This window comes from Salmo salar, chromosome ssa14 (assembly GCF_905237065.1).
Source record: "Salmo salar chromosome ssa14, Ssal_v3.1, whole genome shotgun sequence".
Lineage (NCBI taxonomy): Eukaryota > Metazoa > Chordata > Actinopteri > Salmoniformes > Salmonidae > Salmo > Salmo salar.
The window spans coordinates 46,303,533-46,328,259 of record NC_059455.1 but is presented as its reverse complement, the minus strand read 5'-3'; the positions used below and the strand labels follow the sequence as shown (position 1 = coordinate 46,328,259).

At 43.2% G+C, this 24,727-nt stretch overlaps 1 protein-coding gene across 2 annotated transcripts in view; it reads right to left on the bottom strand.

Moving 5' to 3' along the window:
- scn12aa (sodium channel, voltage gated, type XII, alpha a) overlaps nt 1–24,727 on the bottom strand; it is a 122,619-nt gene that overhangs the window by 32,352 nt on the left and 65,540 nt on the right. For both annotated transcript variants that reach the window (XM_014141417.2, XM_045694475.1), the window contains 8 exons: nt 13,619–13,760; nt 12,927–13,124; nt 11,802–11,981; nt 10,826–11,218; nt 10,493–10,634; nt 7,570–7,808; nt 4,210–4,383; nt 3,230–3,586 (listed from right to left, as the gene is read on the bottom strand). In XM_014141417.2, coding sequence (XP_013996892.2) covers nt 3,230–3,586; nt 4,210–4,383; nt 7,570–7,808; nt 10,493–10,634; nt 10,826–11,218; nt 11,802–11,981; nt 12,927–13,124; nt 13,619–13,760 — 1,825 coding nt within the window. The remainder of the gene's footprint in view (nt 1–3,229; nt 3,587–4,209; nt 4,384–7,569; nt 7,809–10,492; nt 10,635–10,825; nt 11,219–11,801; nt 11,982–12,926; nt 13,125–13,618; nt 13,761–24,727) is intronic.

The window sequence follows — 24,727 nt, the reverse complement described above, 5'->3', positions numbered from 1 at the left end:
CAGTGTGGATATACCAAACGCCACTCCACTCCAGTGTGGATATACCAAACGCCACTCCACTCCAGTGTGGATATACCAAACGCCACTCCACTCCAGTGTGGATATACCAAACGCCACTCCTCTCCAGTGTAGATATACCAAACGCCACTCCACTCCAGTGTGGATATACCAAACACCACTCCAGTGTGGATATACCAAACGCCACTCCACTCCAGTGTGAATATACCAAACGCCACTCCAGTGTGGATATACCAAACGCCACTCCACTCCAGTGGGGATATACCAAACGCCACTCCACTCCAGTGTGGATATACTAAACGCCACTCCACTCCAGTGTGGATAAACTAAACGCCACTCCACTCCAGTGTGGATATACCAAACGCCACTCCACTCCAGTGTGGATATACTAAACGCCACTCCACTCCAGTGTGGATATACTAAACGCCACTCCACTCCAGTGTGGATATACTAAACGCCACTCCACTCCAGTGTGGATATACCAAACGCCACTCCACTCCAGTGTGGATATACTAAACGCCACTCCACTCCAGTGTGGATATACTAAACGCCACTCCACTCCAGTGGGGATATACCAAACGCCACTCCACTCCAGTGTGGATATACTAAACGCCACTCCACTCCAGTGTGGATATATCAAACGCCACTCCACTCCAGTGTGGATATACTAAACGCCACTCCACTCCAGTGTCGATATACTAAACGCCACTCCACTCCAGTGTGGATATACCAAACGCCACTCCACTCCAGTGTGGATATACTAAACGCCACTCCACTCCAGTGTGGATATACTAAACGCCACTCCACTCCAGTGTGGATATACCAAACGCCACTCCACTCCAGTGTGGATATACTAAACGCCACTCCACTCCAGTGTGGATATACTAAACGCCACTCCACTCAAGTGTGGATATACCAAACGCCACTCCACTCCAATGTGGATATACTAAACACCACTCCACTCCAGTGTGGATATACCAAACGCCACTCCACTCCAATGTGGATATACTAAACGCCACTCCACTCCAGTGTGGATATACCAAATGCCACTCCACTCCAGTGTGGATAGACTTGTTGGCACTGGACACGCGACTAGGATAATGCCATATATGTTGTATGTACTTTGTAGAGGATAACAGATGGTTAGTATGTTGTCCAGACTGAATCTGTTTTGAAGTTTGCTTATAGTAATCTGCATGTCAAACCGGTTACTATGACAACGTAGCCGCCATTTTCGGAGATATGATTGGGTCTTGGATGGCCCACACGGACACTGTACATGGAATCATTGTCGTAACATGGTGACCATAACAGACAATGCAAACCTTTTAGTTATTTCCTAGATCAATCCTCTCACACTGTCTGAAAGCACTGGTTTCTCAGAGTATGTCTATACTATTGACTCCTAAATAATCCAGTGTGGAAAACCTCTCTCCATTCTTCTGCCTCCTCCCCAATAGAAACAGATTTATGGAACAGCGGGGACTGTGAAGAGACACACACACAGACACAGACACACGATAAGACACACACTCTACACACACATTCACATGGATGTTGTATTGTAGATATGTGGTAGTAGAGTAGTCTGAGGGAACACACCAAATGTGTTGTGAAAAGTGTCATGTTATATTTTAAATTGTATATAACTGTTGCTGGTTCCCAGGAAGAGTAGCTGCTGCCTTGGCAGGAACTAATGGGGATCCATAATAAACCCCAGGAAGAGTAGCTGCTGCCTTGGCAGGAACTAATGGGGATCCATAATAAACCCCAGGAAGAGTAGCTGCTGCCTTGGCAGGAACTAATGGGGATCCATAATAAACCCCAGGAAGAGTAGCTGCTGCCTTGGCAGGAACTAATGGGGATCCATAATAAACCCCAGGAAGAGTAGCTGCTGCCTTGGCAGGAACTAATGGGGATCCATAATAAACCCCAGGAAGAGTAGCTGCTGCCTTGGCAGGAACTAATGGGGATCCATAATAAGCCCCAGGAAGAGTAGCTGCTGCCTTGGCAGGAACTAATGGGGATCCATAATAAACCCCAGGAAGAGTAGCTGCTGCCTTGGCAGGAACTAATGGGGATCCATAATAAGCCCCAGGAAGAGTAGCTGCTGCCTTGGCAGGAACTAGTGGGGATCCATAATAAACCCCAGGAAGAGTAGCTGCTGCCTTGACGGGAACTAATGGGGATCCATAATAAACCCCAGGAAGAGTAGCTGCTGCCTTGGCGGGAACTAATGGGGATCCATAATAAACCCCAGGAAGAGTAGCTGCTGCCTTGGCAGGAACTAATGGGGATCCATAATAAACCCCAGGAAGAGTAGCTGCTGCCTTGGCAGGAACTAATGGGGACCCATAATAAACCCCAGGAAGAGTAGCTGCTGCCTTGACAGGAACTAATGGGGATCCATAAATACAAATACAAAACACTTACAGAAACTCTCTTTCCCTCCTTCTCTCTCCTCCCCAATAGAATCCCTTACAGAAACCCTCTGTCCCTCCTTCTCTCTCCTCCCCAATAGAATCCCTTACAGAAACCCTCTGTCCCTCCTTCTCTCTCCTCCCCAATAGAATCCCTTACAGAAACCCTCTGTCCCTCCTTCTCTCTCCTCCCCAATAGAATCCCTTACAGAAACTCTCTTTCCCTCCTTCTCTCTCCTCCCCAATAGAATCCCTTACAGAAACCCTCTGTCCCTCCTTCTCTCTCCTCCCCAATAGAATCCCTTACAGAAACCCTCTGTCCCTCCTTCTCTCTCCTCCCCAATAGAATCCCTTACAGAAACACTCTGTCCCTCCTACCCAATAGAATCCCTTACAGAAACCCTCTGTCCCTCCTTCTCTCTCCTCCCCAATAGAATACCACATCCATCACATCATTTGGGCCAAACGACAAATCAGACCAGATCTTGCGATTGTTTCCATAAACCTCAGAAGAACTCTGTAATACTCCTGTTCTATCAATGGCCTTTTCAGATCCCATTCCTCAATCAGAAGGTTGTGCAACAGGACAACTAATTGTATCCATAATTCCACATCCATCGCATCCTTTATGCCAAACAATCTTGCTGATATTTCTGTAAAACAAAAACCTCTAAACTCATTCCAATGCATAATAATCCTGTTCTATCGCATGTGTGTGTCTTTTGTCCGACCTTCACTCTTTTTGTTAGATCTGATCTCTACATTTCAGGTTTCTCAATGGATCTACTCACCACCAGGTTTCCTATGACCATCACCAGCATGAAGACTAGGATGCAGAGAGGCTGCCCAGCCACCTCCATACAATCCCACATGGTCTCGATCCACTCGCCACACAGCACCCGGAACACGATGAGGAACGAGTGAAAGAAGTCCTTCATGTGCCAGCGGGGTAACATACAATCCTTAGAGATCTTACACACACAGTCCTGGTAGTTCTTGCCGAACAGTTGCATGCCCACCACGGCGAAGATGAAGACGATAATGGCCAGAACCAGGGTCAGGTTTCCCAGAGCGCCCACGGAGTTACCGATGATCTTGATCAGTGTGTTCAGGGTGGGCCATGACTTCGCTAGCTTGAACACTCGCAACTGACCGACACACAAAGAGACAAATCAATTAGCACATTTAAATGATCGAATGATGTTATGTTAATTATGTTATGTTACATAATGCTTAAAAAAAAATGACCAATATAAAACATTTTACATTATGTGAATAAAGGATTATAATGCAGTCCCCTGCAGTAAAGGAATGGCACATGACGTTATCATTGGATTGCTGTGTGCATATGGCTTGTACACAAGTAAACAGCGTCTCAGCATCTAAATCAGAGTCCTTGTGTTTGACACATATCTGATCCATTTTCATGTTGCTCGTAATTGAAGTGATTCCACTAAAATGTGTCCCCCACTCTCTAAATCGCATTGATACCATGACTCAATCATTGTAATGCACAACAGATTACGCCACTGTGGGGGAAGGAGGTGCAGGTACATACTAAGCTTGAAGTTTCTCACCCTCAAACATATCATCAAGAGGGAATCATTATTTTGATGTAGCATTTTTGTTGTTGTTGTTGATTGGGTTAAATAATATATACAGTTATTTAAACTAATTATAACCAATCAAACAAATCAAATATATAATAAAGGAAATAGATAAATAAAATGATATCAAATTAAATGAAATGTCTGCGTGACAGTGACATTACCAGTCTGAAGGAGCGCAGGACAGACAGTCCCTCTACGTTGGACAGGCCCAGCTCCATGAGGCTGAGACAGACAATGATGCCATCAAACATGTTCCAGCCCTGCTGGAAGTAGTAGTACGGATCCATGGCTATCAGCTTGAACACCATCTCTGCTGTGAAGATCACCGTGAACACCTGGGAGAGCACACAGATAATACCCAACCAATACACAACCATCACACAACCAATACACAACCATCACACAACCATCACATCACACAACCATCACACAACCATCACACAACCATCACATCACACAACCATTACACAACCATCACACAACCATTACACAACCATCACATCACACAACCATTACACAACCATCACATTACACAACCATCACACAACCATCACATCACACAACCAATACACAACCATCACATCACACAACTATTACACAACCATCACACAACCATCACACAACCATCACATCACACAACCATTACACAACCATCACACAACCATCACATCACACAACCATCACACAACCATCCCATTACACAACCAATACACAACCATCACACAACCAATATACAACCATCACATTACACAACCATAACAGAACCATCACATCACACAACCATCACACAACCATCACACAACCATCACATCACACAACCATCACACAACCATTACATTACACAACCATAACACAACCATCACACAACCATCACGTCACACAACCATCACATAACCATCACACAACCAACACACAACATCACACAACCATCCCATTACACAACCATCACACAACCATCACATCACACAACCATCACACAACCAATACACAACCAACACACAACCATCACACAACCATCCCATTACACAACCAATACACAACCATTACACAACCATCACACAACCATCCCATCACACAACCATCCCATTACACAACCAATACACAACCATTACACAACCATCACACAACCATCCCATCACACAACCATCACATCACACAACCAATACACAACCATCACACAACCATTACACTACCATCCCATTACACAACCAATACACAACCAATACAGACCCAGTGTACAACCATGATCAGCCATGACTCGTTCTCATTCTGTTAATTCCTTGGTTGATCTGGATTCAATAGACTGGTGTTGATCTGGGTTCAATAGACTAGTGTTGGATTCAATAGACAAGTGTTGATCTGGATTGAATAGACTGGTGTTGGATTGAATAGACTAGTGTTGATCTGGATTCAATAGACTGGTGTTGATCTGGATTCAATAGACTAGTGTTGGATTGAATAGACTAGTGTTGATCTGGATTGAATAGACTAGTGTTGATCTGGATGTAATAGACTGGTGTTGATCTGGATTGAATAGACTAGTGTTGGATTCAATAGACAAGTGTTGATCTGGATTGAATAGACTGGTGTTGGATTGAATAGACTAGTGTTGATCTGGATTCAATAGACTGGTGTTGATCTGGATTCAATAGACTAGTGTTGATCTGGATTGAATAGAATGGTGTTGATCTGGATTCAATAGACTGGTGTTGATCTGGATTCAATAGACTGGTATTGGATTGAATAGACTAGTGTTGATCTGGATTCAATAGACTGGTGTTGATCTGGATTCAATAGACTAGTGTTGATCTGGATTGAATAGACTAGTGTTGATCTGGATTCAATAGACTGGTGTTGATCTGGATTCAATAGACTGGTGTTGATCTGGATTTAATAGACTAGTGTTGATCTGGATTCAATAGGGTAGTGTTGATCTGGATTCAATAGACTAGTGTTGATCTGGATTCAATAGACTAGTGTTGATCTGGATTCAATAGACTAGTGTTGGATTCAATAGACAAGTGTTGATCTGGATTGAATAGACTGGTGTTGGATTGAATATACTAGTGTTGATCTGGATTCAATAGACTGGTGTTGATCTGGATGTAATAGACTAGTGTTGGATTGAATAGACTAGTGTTGATCTGGATTCAATAGACTAGTGTTGATCTGGATTCAATAGACTAGTGTTGATCTGGATTCAATAGACTGGTGTTGATCTGGATTGAATAGACTGGTGTTGATCTAGGTTGATCTGGATGGAATAGACTGATGATCTGGATTGAATAGACTGGTGTTGATCTGGATTCAATAGACTGAGGTTCATCTGGATTGAATAGACTGGTGTTGCCAATTTGAGGGAAATATATTTACTAAAGTTTCAATTTTTTTCAGAAATCCCTGTTGAAAGATGTATTCCTTGTTTATTCACTTCTGATTCTGGGATTCTACAACCCTAGCTTCCATTGTGTCTGATTTTACAACCCTAGTTTCCATTGTGTCTCATTTTACAACCCTAGTTTCCATTGTGTCTCATTTTACAACCCTAGTTTCCATTGTGTCTGATTTTACAACCCTAGTTTCCATTGTGTCTCATTTTACAACCTTAGTTTCCATTGTGTCTCATTTTACAACCCTAGTTTCCATTGTGTCTGATTTTACAACCCTAGTTTCCATTGTGTCTCATTTTACAACCCTAGTTTCCATTGTGTCTGATTCTACAACCCTAGTTTCCATTGTGTCTGATTCTACAACCCTAGTTTCCATTGTGTCTGATTCTACAACCCTAGTTTCCATTGTGTCTGATTTTACAACCCTAGCTTCCATTGTGTCTCATTTTACAACCCTAGTTTCCATTGTGTCTCATTTTACAACCCTAGCTTCCATTGTGTCTGATTTTACAACCCTAGTTTCCATTGTGTCTCATTTTACAACCCTAGTTTCCATTGTGTCTGATTTTACAACCCTAGTTTCCATTGTGTCTGATTTTACAACCCTAGTTTCCATTTTGTCTCATTTTACAACCCTAGCTTCCATTGTGTCTCATTTTACAACCCTAGTTTCCATTGTGTCTCATTCTACAACCCTAGTTTCCATTGTGTCTGATTTTACAACCCTAGTTTCCATTGTGTCTGATTTTACAACCCTAGCTTCCATTGTGTCTGATTCTACAACCCTAGTTTCCATTGTGTCTGATTTTACAACCCTAGTTTCCATTGTGTCTCATTTTATAACCCTAGTTTCCATTTTGTCTTGTAGGTTATGTGACTACTATTTCCGTAACTGTTATGTGATTGTGGATAGATGGTAAGTAGTTTATTCATTGTAATAATACATAAAGAAAACATCTTATCCGTTGTAATGTGATAACTATACTTATTTACTGTTTATATGAATCTTTCATTAAAAACATTTTTTCACAAAATAGCCTTAACATGTTGAGTGAATATTGTGATCATTGTGTGATAGATTGTAAGTGTTGTTATTAATTGTAAGAGTCATATAATTCTGGAAGTCCTTACCAGGTTGCCAACAGAGAGCACATTGTTGAACTCGTCGGTCATGGGGTAGTGTTCCAGGGCCATGAAGAGGGTGTTGAGGACGATACAGATGGTTATTGCCAGGTCTAGGAAGGGATCCATAACGATCATCTTCACATACTCCTTTACCTTCAGCCACCACGGGCACCTGTCCCAGATCAGGTACGCCTTGGCAAAAGTGTACCAGCAGGGGGGGCACTTCTGACGAGACTCCTCCATCTCTGGGTGGCAGAGACCAGACACAGGGGTTAAGTTGTAATGGTTTTAGGGCTGTGTAAAATTCCACAAACTTTCCCACAGTTCCTTGGGTTTTTCAAGAAACTTGGTTTAAGGATTGTCTCCTTGCTCAACCAAGATTTCTGAAAAACCTGAGAACTTTTGGGAACGATTGTGGAAGCCCAAGCTGTTTTAAAGGTAACACTTTATATTTATAAATAATTTATAAAGGATTTATAAACTTTTAATAAGTAGTTTATAGATATTTTATAAATCTGTCATAATTTATTAACTACAAAGATATGAAACATTGAAACACACACACATTGAAACAACTTTTCATTTAGCTCCTTGCCAAAGACTATGACTGGTAATAATAACAGTTCTGGTTTTAAAATGCTTGATAGGATTACCTTTTACATCCTTATTGGCTTGTTGAGAGCGTTAACAGTCCAGTCAGCTAGCCATCAGTTAGTTATGACTTAGTTATACGTTCGTTTTGAGCTAGTTGTAGATTAACTTGTAAATTATAAATTAGATATAAGTTAGTTATACATTTATAATGAAGTCATAATGAGTTAGACATTTATAATGAGGTCATAATGAGTTAGTTAGACATTTATAATGACGTCATAATGAGTTAGTTAGACATTTATAATGAGGTAATAATGAGTTAGTTAGCCTGTTGGGGATAGGCGGCAGTATTTGCACGGCCGGATAAAAAACGTACCCGATTTAATCTGGTTATTACTACTGCCCAGAAACTAGAATATGCATATAATTATTGGCTTTGGATAGAAAACACCCTAAAGTTTCTAAAACTGTTTGAATGGTGTCTGTGAGTAGAACAGAACTCATATGGCAGGCAAAAACCTGAGAAGATTCCTTACAGGAAGTGCCATCTCTGACCATTTCTTGGGCTTCTACACTCTCTTTATTGAAAACTGAGGATCTCTGCTGTAACGTGACACTTCCTACGGCTCCCATAGGCTCTCAGAAGGCAGCAAACCGGTGAATGATGCTTTTGGAGCCCCTGGCTGAAAAACATTAGCGCATTTGGATAGTGGTCGATCAGAGGACAATGAGACTGAGGCGCGTGCACGAGACGACACCATGTTTTTCTTTTTTCATCTTTGAACTGAAACAGGGTTTCCCGGTCGGAATATTATCGCTTTTTTACGAGAAAAATCGCATAAAAATTTATTTTAAACAGCGGTTGACATGCTTCGAAGTACGGTAATGCAATAGAATTTCAGAATTTTTTTATCACGAAACGCGTCGGGCGCGTCACCCTTCGTCACCCTTCGGATAGTGTCTTGAACGCACAAACAAAACAGAGGATATTTGAACATAACTATGCATTATTTTGAACCAAACCTACATTTGTTATTGAAGTACAAGTCCTGGAAGTGCATTCTGACGAAGAACAGCAAAGGTAATCACATTTTTGTAATAGTAAATCGGAGTTTGGTGAGGGCCAAACTTGGTGGGGTTCAAAATAGCTAGCCATGATGGCTGGGCTATCTACTCAGAATATTGCAAAATGTGCTTTTGCCGAAAAGCTATTTTAAAATCGGACATAGCGATTGCATAAAGGAGTTCTGTATCTATAATTCTTAAAATAATTGTTATGTTTTTTGTGAACGTTTATCGTGAGTAATTTAGTAAATTCACCGGAAGTGTTCGGTGGGAATGCTAGTTCTGAACGTCACATGCTAATGTAAAAAGCTGGTTTTTGATATAAATATGAACTTGATTGAACAAAACATGCATGTATTGTATAACATAATGTCCTAGGGGTGTCATCTGATGAAGATCATCAAAGGTTAGTGCTGCATTTAGCTGTGGTTTGGGTTTATGTGACATTATATGCTAGCTTGAAAAATGGGTGTCTGATTATTTCTGGCTGGGTACTCTGCTGACATAATCTAATGTTTTGCTTTCGTTGTAAAGCCTTTTTGAAATCGGACAGTGTGGTTAGATTAACGAGAGTCTTGTCTTTAAAATGGTGTAAAATAGTCATATGTTTGAGAAATTGAAGTAATAGCATTTCTAAGGTATTTGAATAACGAGCCACGGGATTCCACTGGCTGTTGAGTAGGTGGGACGATTTCGTCCCACATACCCTAGAGAGGTTAGACATTTATAATGAGGTCATAATGAGTTAGACATTTATAATGAGGTCATAATGAGTTAGTTAGACATTTATAATGAAGTCATAATGAGTTAGACATTTATAATGAGGTCATAATGAGTTAGACATTTATAATGAGGTCATAATGAGTTAGTTAGACATTTATAATGAGGTCATAATGAGTTAGTTAGACATTTATAATGAAGTCATAATGAGTTAGTTAGACATTTATAATGAGGTCATAATGAGTTAGACATTTATAATGAGGTCATAATGAGTTAATTAGACATTTATAATGAAGTCATAATGACTTAGTTAGTTAGACATTTATAATGAGGTCATAATGAGTTAGTTAGACATTTATAATGAGGTCATAATGAATTAGTTAGACATTTATAATGAGGTCATAATGAGTTAGTTAGACATTTATAATGAGGTCATAATGAGTTACTTAGACATTTAGAATGAAGTTATAATGAGTTAGTTAGACATTTATAATGAGGTCATAATGAGTTAGTTGGGCGTTAAAAGAGCCTCTGTAAATTGACCTCTGACCTCTGAAGGTACCCTCACCATCCATGGCATCGCTGAGGAAGCTAATGGAGCTCAGACCGCGTTTCCTACGGAGGGGAGGCTCTGCAGCCTCGGGGGAGAGCTGGGCCGGCTTGGCACTGGACTCTTCTATACATGTGGGCTCCTGGAAGAACGGGAGAAACAAAGTTTGACAAACACCGGCCAATCAAACAATCAATCAATTCAATCAATCACATTATATTTACATAAAGATTTTTACAAGAATATTTGTCACCACAGACTTCAATACTACAACAGGGCTCACTTGAAAAAAGCCCTGGTTTTAAAAGAACACATTTTAAAAAGTTCACAAACTTTATCTTCTTTGACCTTCTCCATGCTGCAGGCGGGTAGGGAGGTGGGGGTGTGCAGGCCGACAGCGGTGACGCCGTTCTGGTCCAGGGAGATGTTGAGACGTCCGTTGATGTTGAGACTGGGGGTGAAGACCTGGGAGCAATGGCTCCTCACGCTGCCTGTCCTTTTGTGCTTGTGTTGCCAGTTGGGGCCGATGGTGGAGCCTGCCCTGCTCCTCCCCATGACGTCCCCATGAACACTGTACTCGTCATCCCCGAAGTCGGCATCGGAGGTGGTACAGGGTCTGAAGGAGAAGATACTGGCCTGGCTGCCACGGCGCGTGCTGAGAGGGTGGGACGACATGGCAGCAAGGAGAGGGTGGACGGGCATGGGAGACGTGGGAGGCAGGGGGGACTGGAGGTAGGATAAGGAGGGAGAGAGAGGGACAGAGAGAGAGGGAGAAACAGAGAGGGTGAGACAGAGAGCGAAAGAGAGAGTTAGTTGTAGAAGATTTTTAAATGTTAACCTTTATTTAACTAGGCAAGTCAGTTAAGAACAAATTCTTATTTACAATGACACTGGGCCAATTGTGCCCTGCCCTATGGGTCTCCCAATCACGGCCGGATGTGATGCAGTCTGGAATCGAACCAGGGACTGCAGTGTCTTAAACCGCTGCGCCACTCGGGACCCCAAGTGGTGCAGCAGGCCTTGATGGGTGCTACACATTGGTAGTGAATAAGGTGAGTTTGCCTTATTGTGATTGTTAAAAGGCTAATCAGGAACATGATGATGCTAAACAAGGTTCTAATCAACATTCCAACTTTCCAAGACGGACACGTTGCTAACTACAAATCCCTCTGACAGTTCAGTAAGGTGTGATATGTGCTTGTCTCACCAAGCTACTTAAAGATGAATGCACTAACTGTAAGTTGCTCTGGATAAGAGCGTCTGCTAAAACGACCAAAATGCAATGTAATGTAAAAAGTGTCTGTCGTACCACCCGCTCATCCAGTGGATCAAACTTCTCATCTGCTTCGTCCTCTGGATCCTCGGACAGCATCCTGTGAGATCTTCTACTGGCTGTCCGTTTCAAACTACTGCCCACTTTTAGTTGAAACGGTGACAGCTCTGGAGACATGACCGAGTCTGTCTCCTGCTGGATTCTTCTTTCTGCCATCTTCCCCACCGGTAGAGAAACAAGTTCCGTTTACACGGTCAAAACAATAACTGATAACATAATGACCTTCTATCTGTCCTTTACCATTGACTTTAAAGGAATTTAACACACATTCTAGACAGATCTTAATTAGTAGTGCTTATTACAATATTCCTAAAATGTAATACATACTTTAATTTCCTGAATTGGCAAAAGAAAAACAAAAAGAAAAACAAAATAAGTAAGAGGATGTTTTAAAAGAAACGTTAAACCAGAGCCATACATCATATAGAGAATATATTACAACATACTGTACATGGTCCTAATGTAAACCAGGGTTGGGGCCAATTTGAATTGAAGACAGTCAATTCAGGAAGTAAACTGAAATATTAATTCAATAATTAATTCATTCAACTGAAAGGGAAATGTATTTATTTCAGTGATTTCAATTTGAATGAACCCTAGTCCAGATGTAGCCTAGCTACCCTCTGTTCTCTGTATAGGTGCTGTACAGTGCTAATAAAGTTGCAATTCAAATTGCCCAATGTTGGGACAATAAAGCTTTCTGAACTTGAATCTGGATAGAAAATGTCTGCCTTCCGAAAACCTACAACCTACCGTCTGAATACAAACCTATCGTCTGAATACAAACCTACCGTCGAAATAAGAACCTATCGTCTGAATACAAACCTATGGTCTGAATACAAACCTACCGTCGAAATAAGAACCTATCGTCTGAATACAAACCTTCTGTCGAAATAAGAACCTATCGTATGAATACAAACCTTCTGTCGAAATAAGAACCTATCGTCTGAATACAAACCTTCTGTCGAAATAAGAACCTATCGTCTGAATACAAACCTTCTGTCGAAATAAGAACCTATCGTCTGAATACAAACCTATCATCTGAAAACAAACATATCGTCTGAATACAAACCTATCATCTGAATAGAAAACCCAACCTACCCTCTGTTCTCTGCGTACATGTTCCATGGCCAGCTGGAACTCTCTCTCCTTCATCCAGGCCTCCTGGATGGTGGCCTGGTTCTGTTCCTCGTAGGCCATGGCAACCACCGCCAGGATCAGGTTGACCAGGTAGAAGGAACCCAGGAAGATGACCAGCACAAAGAAGATCATGTAGGTCTTCCCTGCTGAACGCAGAGTCTAGGAAGGGCCAGAGATACAGCAGGTTAACACACACACTGAACGCAGAGTCTAGGGAGGGTCAGAGATACAGCAGGTTAACACACACACTGAACGCAGAGTCTAGGGAGGGTCAGAGATACAGCAGGTTAACACACACACTGAACGCAGAGTCTAGGGAGGGTCAGAGATACAGCAGGTTAACACACACACTGAACGCAGAGTCTAGGGAGGGTCAGAGATACAGCAGGTTAACACACACACACACACACACACACACACACACACACACACACACCAAGACACACACACACACACCAAGACACACACACCAAGACACACACACACACACACACACACACACACACACACACACACACACACACACACACACACACACACACCAAGACACACACACCAAGACACACACACACACACACACACACACGCGCGCGCGCGCGCGTGCGAAGCACCCAGCTCATAACAGTGTATACAGAGTATTGTAGGTTGTGTACCTGATGATAGAGGTTCTCCCAGTAGTCTTGGGTCATCAGCCGGAACAACGCCAGGAAAGCCCAGCCAAAGCTGTCAAAGCTGGTATAACCATAGTTAGGGTTCCTTCCTATTCTCAGACAGTCAAATCCCTCAGGACACTTCCTGCAACACACAGCATCATGCTAGGATTAACACATGACACAGCAGTATTCTACCCAAGGTGGGGGGGGGTAGTTTTCATTTCTTCCAGGTACAATTACATACAGTCCTTATTCAGGTTTTTTTTGTTGTTTACTTTTAAAATGTATTACTTTTTAATGTGGTATTAACATAACCAGTCATTATGTTTTAATCTGGTCGTCAAACAATCACTTCAATAGGATCCTGTAAGCCTGGCTGCCGGCACACATTCGTTACTCTAAAATAACTCCTGCATCCAATACAGTTACACTGTGCACCCATCATTTGATAAATAGAAAGAATCATCTGTAACAAAACACTAAGAAGTGAAAGACATTCTGTGATTCTGCATTCATCAGGTCTCTACACTTGTAAGCTGAATTGATGGGTCCACTGTCCGTACCGCTCGGTCTTGGCCGCTCAAATTTCACTGTTATTGTTGAACCATACCACATTTTGGAGCGGATTCCATTCCTTTTTCAAGTCCATTCGGAAAATGTTACATACGTGTGATATGCAGTAATTACAAATAGTAGTGTAATAGTAAGTTTTCATGGCATCTTTGAGTTAATTATTGTGATAGGCTCATGTTCAACTAGTACGGCGTACCCCCACCATTTATTTTGCTGGGGACACACCATACCAGCCAGTACCGGCTTACTTTCACCGTTGATTTTACAACCCAAAACAGAGTAACGGTGGTAATGGACAGCTTAGAGCTAACACTGATGAAGGTTAAACCAACTCTGCACAGAAATTAAAAAAACTCCTATAGAGTTCAATTCAACACTGTTTCAGATAACATTTGGTCCCAGTCTACATAGTGTTAAAGTTACTCTACAGGTAGTGTCACATTTTCAGAGTTAATTTGACTCAAAATGGTGTTAAAATTCACACATAAACGTTTTTCAGTTGAATTTGAGTTTGAGTTGAATTTACACTGCAATGACTGCAAAATGTAACACTGATTGAATTCCGACACTAGAGCTCATTGACTCATCATAATGTTGAAAATACTCATCCTGGGTTAAAATAAGTCAACACTGTAATTTTTACACCCCCTTTTTTACTGTGTGGGCTGTAATTTTTTTATGTTTACATAAACTAATGAGCAAGGCTCCCATCTCCAAACTTTGTCACCACAGTCAGATTGCATTACTGCAAATGTTGAGAGAGAGAGGGAAAGAGAGGGGGGAGAGAGAGAGAAAAAGATCTGAGAGAGAGTGGGAGAGAGAGAGAGAGAGAGAGAGACAGATGGGACAGAGGGGGAAGAGAAGGAGAGAGAGAGCTGAGAGAAAAAGATCTGAGAGAGAGTGGGGGAGTGAGAGTGGAGAGAGAAGGGTGGGGGAGAGAGAGAGAGATGGGGGAGCGAGAGAAAGAGCTGAGAGAGAGTGGGAGAGAGAGAGAGAGGGAGAGAGAAAGCGAGAACAAGCTGTGTGTGGCTGATATGTCAATCTGAGAGCTGAATAGAGAGGAGAGGAGAGGAGAGGAGAGGAGAGGAGAGGAGAGGAGAGGAGAGGAGAGGAGAGGAGAGGAGAGGAGAGGAGAGGAGAGGAGAGGAGAGGAGAGGAGAGGAGAGGAGAGGAGAGGAGAGGAGAGGAGGATGGGTAATAAGAATGTATTTCTAATCCCCCACAAAAATATGCATTATTTCATTTTATTTTATTCTTTTTTTGGAACTCAGTCGGGGTCTCAACTTAGAATAGCAGAATAGGTGTTCGTTTGAAATGTGGTTGTGCATCAGAAGTTCTTCTCTTGTTTTGTCAGTCACTGACAGTCACTCAATTAACCATGTCAGCTAACTCTTTTTAGATTGGTAAGTTAGTGTAGCCAGTTATCTAAACTTGTAGTTATCATGGCTGAATACCGGCCCGGCACACAGGGCACGTGCCCAGGGGCCCTGACCTCCAGGGGGCCCTGACCTCCAGGGGCCCTGACCTCCAGGGACCCTGACCTCCAGGGGACCCTGACCTCCAGGGGGCCCTGACCTCCAGGGGGCCCCCAGTTGATTTTGTTAGTCACTCACACTCAGATATCATTACCACGGCATAAGTCATGACAAAATGTATAGAACGGCCGGAAATGTGCTTTAAAACTGCGTGAATTTCTCTCCGCTCCATGACAAAATGTATAGAACGGCAGGAAATGTGCTTTAAAACTGCATGAATTTCTCTCCGTTCCATGACAAAATGTATAGAACGGCAGGAAATGTGCTTTAAAACTGCGTAAATTTCTCTCCGCTCCATGACAAAATGTATAGAACGGCAGGAAATGTGCTTTAAAACTGCGTGAATTTCTCTCCGCTCCATGACAAAATGTGTAGAACGGCAGGAAATGTGCTTTAAAACTGCATGAATTTCTCTCCGCTCCATGACAAAATGTATAGAACGGCAGGAAATGTGCTTTAAAACTGCGTGAATTTCTCTCCGCTCCATGACAAAATGTGTAGAACGGCAGGAAATGTGCTTTAAAACTGCATGAATTTCTCTCCGCTCCATGACAAAATGTATAGAACGGCAGGAAATGTGCTTTAAAACTGCGTGAATTTCTCTCCGCTCCATGACAAAATGTGTCAAAAACGTAGATTTTTGTCTCCACCGTCAAGATGGGGGCCACTAAAAAAAACGAGCTCGTTTTAAAGCCCCGAAAAGGCTAGAGCTGACCCTGGGGCACATTAAATGTAATCATGAAGAGAGAGAGAGAGAGAGAGAGAGAGAGAGAGAGAGAGAGAGAGAGAAAGAGAGAGAGAGAGAAAAAGGGAAAGAGAGAGAGGGACAGAGAGGGGGGGGGGGGGGGCAAGCCTGGTCCTGTAACACCTCACCTGGTGTACACAGCTGCTTCCTGGAGTTATTACCCCATGATTTATTCCAGAAAAATCACAGGTGCAAATGTAGCACAGGGGCAAGTTACACTGATATAACACTATATACAGCCTAAAGCCCTAAACGGTTGAGCTGCCTTATGGTGTTCTGTCCTGGTCCAGTGTACTGAAAGAGTTGTTTCATTACCCTAGCAGGTCCTAACATGTTCAGACTTTGCCTTTGTTTTGGTTTGTTTGTTTGTCAATTAGGATGTGCAAGGTGAATATGTGGTCTCTCTCTCTCTTTGTCTCTCTCCTTATAGGAAATAGCTGCAGATCACCATGTTGTTGTCCGGTGGCAATTTTTATGAATTGTTTAGCAGTCTAATGGCTTGGGGGTAGAAGCTGTTGAGGAGCCTTTTGGTCCTAGACTTGACGCTCCGGTACCGCTTGCCGTGCAGTAGCAGAGAAAACAGTCTATAACTTGGGTGACTGGAGTCTCCGACAATTTTATGGGCTTTCCTCTGCCACCACCTATTATATAGGTCCTGGATGGCAGGAAGCTTGGCCCCAGTGATGTACTGGGCCGTTTGCACTACCCTCTGTAGCGCCTTACGGTCAGATGCCGAGCAGTTGCCATACCAGGCGGTGATGCAACCGGTCAGGATGCTCTCGATGGTGCAGCTATAGAACCTTTTGAGGATCTGGGAGCCCATACCAAATTTTTTCAGTCTCCTGAGGAGGAAAAGGTTTTGTCATGCCCTCTTCACAACTGTCTTGGTATGTTTGGAGCATGATAGTTCGTAGGTGATGTGGACACCAAGGAACTTGAAACCCTCTACCCGCTCCACTACAGCCCCGTCGATGTCCTGTAGTCCACGATCAGCTCCATTGTCTTGCTCACATTGAGGGAGAGGTTGTTGTCCTGGCACCACACTGCCAGTTATCTGACCTCCTCCCTATAGGCTGTCTCATCATTGTCGGTGATCAGGCCTACCACTGTTGTGTCATCAGCAAACTTAATGATGGTGTTGGAGTCGTGTTTGGCCACTCAGTTGTGGGTGAACAGGGAATACAGGAGGGGACTAAGTACACACCCCTGAGGGGCCCCTGTGTTGAGGATCAGCATGGCAGACGTGTTGTTGCCAACTCTTACCACCTGGGGCGGCCCGTCAGGTAGTCCAGGATCCAGTTGCAGAGGGAGGTATTTAGTCCCAGAGTCCTTAGCTTAATGATGATCTTCGTGGGCACTATGGTGTTGAACGCTGAGCTGTAGTCGATGAACAGCATTCTCACATAGGTGTTCCTTTTGTCCAAGTGAGAAAGGGCGGTGTGGAGTGCGATTGAGATTGCGTCATCTGTGGATCTGTTGGGGCGGTATGTGAATTGGAGTGGGTCTAGGGTTTCTGGGAGGATTCTGTTGATGTGAGCCATGACCAGCCCTTCAAAGCACTTCATGGCTATCGACGTGAGTGCCACGGGACATGAATCATTTAGGCAGGTTACCTCCGCTTGCTTGGGCACAGGGACTATGGTGGTCTGTTTCAAACATGTAGGTATTACAGACTCGGTCAGGGAGAGGTTGAAAATGTCAGTGAAGACACTTGACAGTTGGTCCGCGCATGCTTTGAATACACGTCCTTGTAATCCGTCTGGCCCAGCAGCTTTGTGAATGTTGACCTGTTTAAAGGTTTTCTTCGCATTGGCTACTGATAGCATTATCACACAGTCATCCAGAACAGCTGGTGCTCTCGTGCATGCTTCAGTGTTGCTTGCCTCGAAGCGAGTATAAAAGGCATTTAGCTCGTTTGGTAGGCTTGCGTCACTGGGCAGCTCGCAACCGGGTTTCCCTTTGTAGTCCGTAATAGTTTTCAAGCCCTGTTACATCCGACGAGCGTCAGAGCCGGTGTAGTAGGATTCAATCTTAATCCTGTATTGATGCTTTGCTTGTTTGAGGGTTCATCTGAGGGCATAGTGGGATTTCTTATAAGTGTCCGGATTAGTGTCCCGCTCCTTGAAAGTGGCAGCTCTAGCCTTTAGCTCGATGCGGATGTTGCCTGTAATCCATGGCTTCTGGTTGGGATATGTACGTACGGTCACTGTGGGGGCGACGTCATCGATACACTTATTGATGAAGCCGATGACTGAGGTGGTGTATTCCTCAATGCCATTGGATGAATCCCGGAACATATTCCAGTCTGTGCTACCAAAACAGTCCTGTAGTGTAGCATCCGCGTCATCCGACCACTTCCGTATTGAGCGAGTCACTGGTACTTCCTGCTTTAGTTTTTGCTTGTAAGCAGGAATCAGGAGGATAGAATTATGGTCATATTTGCCAAATGGAGGGTGGGGGAGAGCTTTGTATGCATCTCTGAGTGTGGAATAAAGGTAGTCTAGGATTTCTTTTTCCCTGGTTGCACGTGACATGCTCGTAAAAATTTGCTAAAACTGATTTAAGTTTGCCTGCATTAAATTCCCCGGCCACTAGGAGCGCCACTTCTGGATGAGCATGTTCTTCTTTGCTTTTGGCCTTATAGAGTTGGTTGAGAGCAGTCTTAGTGCCAGCTTCGCTTTGTGGTGGTAAATAGACGGCTATGAATAATACAGATAAGGCGAGCAATACCTTGAGACTTCTTTAATTTACATTTTAGTCATTTAGCAGATGCTCTTATCCAGAGCAACTTACAGTAGTGAATGCATACATTCCATACATTCTTTTGGTACTGGCCCCCCGTGGGAATCAAACCCACAACCTTGGCATTGCAAACACCATGCTGGCGTTGCAAACACCATGCTCTACCAACTGAGCCACAGGGAAGGCTTTGCCTCAGTTATATTAGACATCGCACACCAGCTGTTACTGACAAAAGACACACACCCTCACCCCTCGTCTTACCAGAGGTAGCGTCTCAGTTCTGCCGGTGCATTGAAAATCCCGCCAGCTCTATATTGTCCGTTTCTTCATTCAGCCATGTCTCGGTGAAACATAAGATGTTACAGTTTTTAATGTCCCGTTAGTAGGATAATCTTAATACTAGGTCATCAATTTTATTTTCTAACGATTGTACGTTAGCAAGGAGAATGGAAGGCATTGGGAGTTTACTCGGCTCGCCTCCAGATTCTCGGAAGGATCCCCAATCTGCGTCCCCTTTTCCGGCGTCTTTTCTTCATGCAAAAGGTGTGGGCCTGTTCTGGGCCTGTTCCAGTAAAAGCAGGATATCCTTCTAGTTGCACTCGTTAAAGGAAAAAGTTTATTTCAGTCCGCGGTGAGTAATCGCTTTTCTGATGTCCAGAGTTATTTTCAGTCATAAGAGATGGTAGCAGCAACATTATGTACAAAATAAGTTCAAAAATTACACAAAACACAAAAAATATATAACAAAATAGCACAATTGGTTAGGAGAATGTAAAATGTCAGCGATGTTCTTCGGCGCCATCAAAACAGAAATATGTCCTGCACTATAAAAGCTTTTATTCTCTCATACTCAAAACGCCTACTAAACAGCATGTAGTAGCAGAATCTGGTCATAGGCAGACTAAATACCCCACCCTTGGGGACCATCCTCCTCTCGCTGGCTGGTCGGGTGCAGGTCAAGTGTTCAGTGTCTGTATGATGGTTATGGTCAATCAGCCTAAAGCAGTGGTCACCAATTGGTCGATCGCAAAGCCATTCCTAGTCGATCACCAAACATTTCTGTAAAAAAACAAAAACCATAAAGCCTTGCGTTCCTATTTTCTATATTCATTTCGAGCTGTTGACGGTAGGTGCACTTGATTCAGCAGCCCTAGCGCCGGGAAAGCAAAGCGTTCCCATTTTGAACCATTTCATGTGCCTGAAGGTAGGACTCCGCCTACCCGGCAGGCCCAGACAGCAAATCAAGTGCACCTATAGGCCCACCACTGGCCAATCAGATAGCTCAGATCACTGTGTCGGCACAGTTTCCTCGCGCTATAGACTGTAAAAAGAAGAAGACTCGGACGCACAGCAAAGTTGATAATGTGAGATTTCAAAACTTTTAAAACCATGACATGAGAGAGACTCAACAAATACAGCAATGAGATGATGTTTTTATGAGTAAGTTCAGGTTTATGTTGTTATTCAGCACCATCAACACTTTGTTCAACAGTTTTATAAGTCATAAAATGCAAAGTGTTTCCATAAGCTTGTGTTGTTATTATTAGCCGTTTGTGTCTTTTTTAATATCGAGGAAAATTTCACTTTCTCTGGTCATAGGAGTAACAACATGAATTGGTGCACGAAGCAGAAATAATGCAGTGAGACTTGAGTTTCGCCATCAGCTGGAAGACTGTGTCCCCTTTTCCCAGCGGAGAGAGGGAGAGTGGAGGAATGGTGAGTCGGGTGAGAGGCAGCCTCACCGCTCCTCCTTCCCTACCCTCAGATTGACCATCAGCTGGAAGACGGTGTCCCCTTTTCCCAGCGGAGAGAGGGAGAGTGGAGGAATGGTGAGTCGGGTGAGAGGCAGCCTCACCGCTCCTCCTTCCCTACCCTCAGATTGACCATCAGATGCAGTCCACCAGACCAGTACTAAAAAGCTCACTGTTATGCTCACTCAGCCTCACAAGTAAAACAACAAATTATCCATTATCAGCATGATCATACACATATATTTTTTAAATATATCTTCTTAATTAAGTAATTTAAGCATAGCCAATATGCAGTGATAAAGTATTGAGCATATAGCCTACCGCATGTTTAGAGTCTCAACGTGGGGGTAAACCAGTATGTTTAGAGTCTCAAAATGGGGTTAAGCAGTATATTTAGAGTCTCAGCATGGGGGTAAAGCAGTGTTTAGAGTCTCAGCGTGGGGGTAAAGCAGTGTTTAGAGTCTCAGCGTGGGGGTAAATCAGTATATTTAGTCTCAGCATGGGGTTAAAGCAGTATGTTTAGAGTCTCAAAATGGGGTTAAGCAGTATATTTAGAGTCTCAGCATGGGGGTAAAGCAGTGTTTAGAGTCTCAGCGTGGGGGTAAAGCAGTGTTTAGAGTCTCAGCGTGGGGGTAAATCAGTATATTTAGTCTCAGCATGGGGGTAAACCAGTATGTTTAGAGCCTCAAAATGGGGTTAAGCAGTATATTTAGAGTCTCAGCATGGGGTTAAAGCAGTATGTTTAGAGTCTCAGCGTGGGGGTAAAGCAGTATGTTTAGAGTCTCAGCGTGGGGATAAATCAGTATGTTTAGAGTCTCAGCGTGGGGGTAAAGCAGTATGTTTAGAGTCTCAGCGTGGGGGTAAAGCAGTGTTTAGAGTCTCAGCGTGGGGATAAATCAGTATGTTTAGAGTCTCAGCGTGGGGGTAAAGCAGTATGTTTAGAGTCTCAGCGTGGGGGTAAAGCAGTATGTTTAGAGTCTCAGCGTGGGGGTAAAGCAGTGTTTAGAGTCTCAGCATGGGGATAAAGCAGTGTGTTTAGAGACTCAGCGTGGGGATAAATCAGTATGTTTAGAGTCTCAGCGTGGGGGTAAAGCAGTATGTTTAGAGTCTCAGCGTGGGGGTAAAGCAGTGTTTAGAGTCTCAGAGTGGGGGTAAAGCAGTGTGTTTAGAGTCTCAGCGTGGGGTTAAAGCAGTATGTTTAGAGTCTCAGCGTGGGGGTAAAGCAGTATGTTTAGAGTCTCAGCGTGGGGGTAAAGCAGTATGTTTAGAGTCTCAGCGTGGGGGTAAAGCAGTATGTTTAGAGTCTCAGCGTGGGGGTAAAGCAGTGTGTTTAGAGACTTAGCGTGGGGGTAAATCAGTATGTTTAGAGTCTCAGCGTGGGGGTAAAGCAGTGTGTTTAGAGTCTCAGCGTGGGGGTAAAGCAGTGTTTAGAGACTCAGCATGGGGGTAAAGCAGTGTTTAGAGTCTCAGCGTGGGGATAAATCAGTATGTTTAGAGTCTCAACGTGGGGGTAAAGCAGTGTGTTTAGAGTCTGAGCGTGGGGGTAAAGCAGTGTTTAGAGACTCAGCATGGGTGTAAAGCAGTGTTTAGAGTCTCAGCGTGGGGATAAATCAGTATGTTTAGAGTCTCAGCGTGGGGGTAAAGCAGTATGTTTAGAGTCTCAGCGTGGGGGTAAAGCAGTGTGTTTAGAGTCTCAGCGTGGGGGTAAAGCAGTGTGTTTAGAGTCTCAGCGTGGGGTAAAGCAGTGTGTTTAGAGACTTAGCGTGGGGGTAAATCAGTATGTTTAGAGTGTCAGCGTGGGGGTAAAGCAGTGTGTTTAGAGACTTAGCGTGGGGGTAAAGCAGTATGTTTAGAGTCTCAGCGTGGGGGTTTAGAAAACAACCAGATGTAGCTAAACTCACACACATCGACCTGTCTGTTTCGAAACAGCAGAAATCATGAAATAATAAACCTTGTTCTCCATGGAGTCCATGGTCACTCTTACAGAGGTAGCTAAAAGTAGCTAAACATAGTCATAATCGAAATTATAGTGACAAAATGTGTGTGTGTGTGTGTGTGTGTGTGTGTGTATGTGTGTGTGTGCGTGCGTGCGTGCGTGCGTGTCTGTTTGTGTCATCATAATGTATTTGAATCTTTAATTTGGAAACCTAGTCAGGGATTACTTGTTGGAATACACTCAAAAGATTAAACTTCCTCTATGTTTTGTGTCCTCACTGCTTTTGACCTACTTACAGTAATGTGTCGCCTACATGGATAACCTCACAAAAGGTTCAGCTCAAATCTAACAAAAGTCTCCAAAACAGTTATTTCTTTATGATTATTTTCTTAGAGTATACCACTGTCACATCAATAAACAAGTACTGTATCTGCCTGTCTGATAAAAAAAACAAGGAACCTGAAATAATGTGTTTTCTGAACTCTCTCTCTCTCTCTCTCTCTCTCTCTCTCGCTCCCTCAGTCTCTCTCTCTCTCTCTCGCTCCCTCAGTCTCTCTCTCTCTCTCTCTCTCTCTCTCGCTCCCTCAGTCTCTCTCTCTCTCTCTCTCTCTCTCTCGCTCCCCCAGTCTCTCTCTCTCTCTCTCTCTTCCTCAGTCTCTCCTTTCTCTCGCTTTCTCTCAATTCAACTAATTTCAATCTCTCTCTGTCTCTATCTCGACCCCCCCCTCCTCCCACCTCTCTCTATCTCAAAATAAAGGAGGCAGAAAGAAAGGAGAATTCATCCTCATTGTTTTGTTGGTCCCAACAGCCATTATGTGTGTGTGTGTGTGTGTGTGTGTGTGTGTGTGTGTGTGTGTGTGTGTGTGTGTGTGTGTGTGTGTGTGTGTGTGTGTGTGTGTGTGTGTGTGTGTGTCCACATCCCTAAGGACTTAACATGGTCCACACAAGCATTTCGCTACACTACAAGAATTTCGCTACACTCGCAATAACATCTGCTAACCAAGTGACCAATAAAATTTGATTTGATTTAACACACCCACACAGTCGCAGGGCACAACAGCTCCTCTTCCCCCTCAGGAGGCTGAAAATATTTGGCATGGTCCCTCAGATCCTCAAAAGGTTCTACAGCTGCACCATCGAGAGCATCTTGACTGGCTGCATAACCAACAAGCTCCGAGACAGCTTCTACCCCCAAGCTCCAAAACTGCTAAATAGTTAATTAAATGGTTACCTGGACTATCTGCATTGACCCTATCTTGAACTGACTCTATGAACATTCAAAAGACTACATACAGTGGCAAGAAAAAGTATGTGAACCCTTTGGAATTACTTGGATTTCTGTATAAATTTGTCATAAAATTTGATCTGATCTTCATCTTAGTCACAACAATAGACAAAGACAGTGTGCTTAAACTAATAACACACAAATTATTGTATTTTTCTTGTCTTTAATGAATACATCATTTAAACATTCACAGTGTTGGTTGGATAAAGTATGTGAACCCCTAGGCTAATGACTTCTCCAAAAGCTAATTGGAGTCAGCTAACCTGGAGTCCAATCAATGAGACGAGATTGGAGATGTTGGTTAGAGCTACCCTGCCCTATAAAAAACACTCACAAAATTTGACTTTTCTATTCACAAGAAGCATTGCCTGATGTGAACCATGCCTCGAACAAAAGAGATCTCAGAAGACCTAAGATTAAGAATTGTTGACTTGCATAAAGCTGTAATGGGTTACAAAAGTATCTCTAAAAGACTTGATGTTCATCAGTCCGCGGTAAGACAAATTGTCTATAAATGGAGAAAGTTCAGCACTGTTGCTACT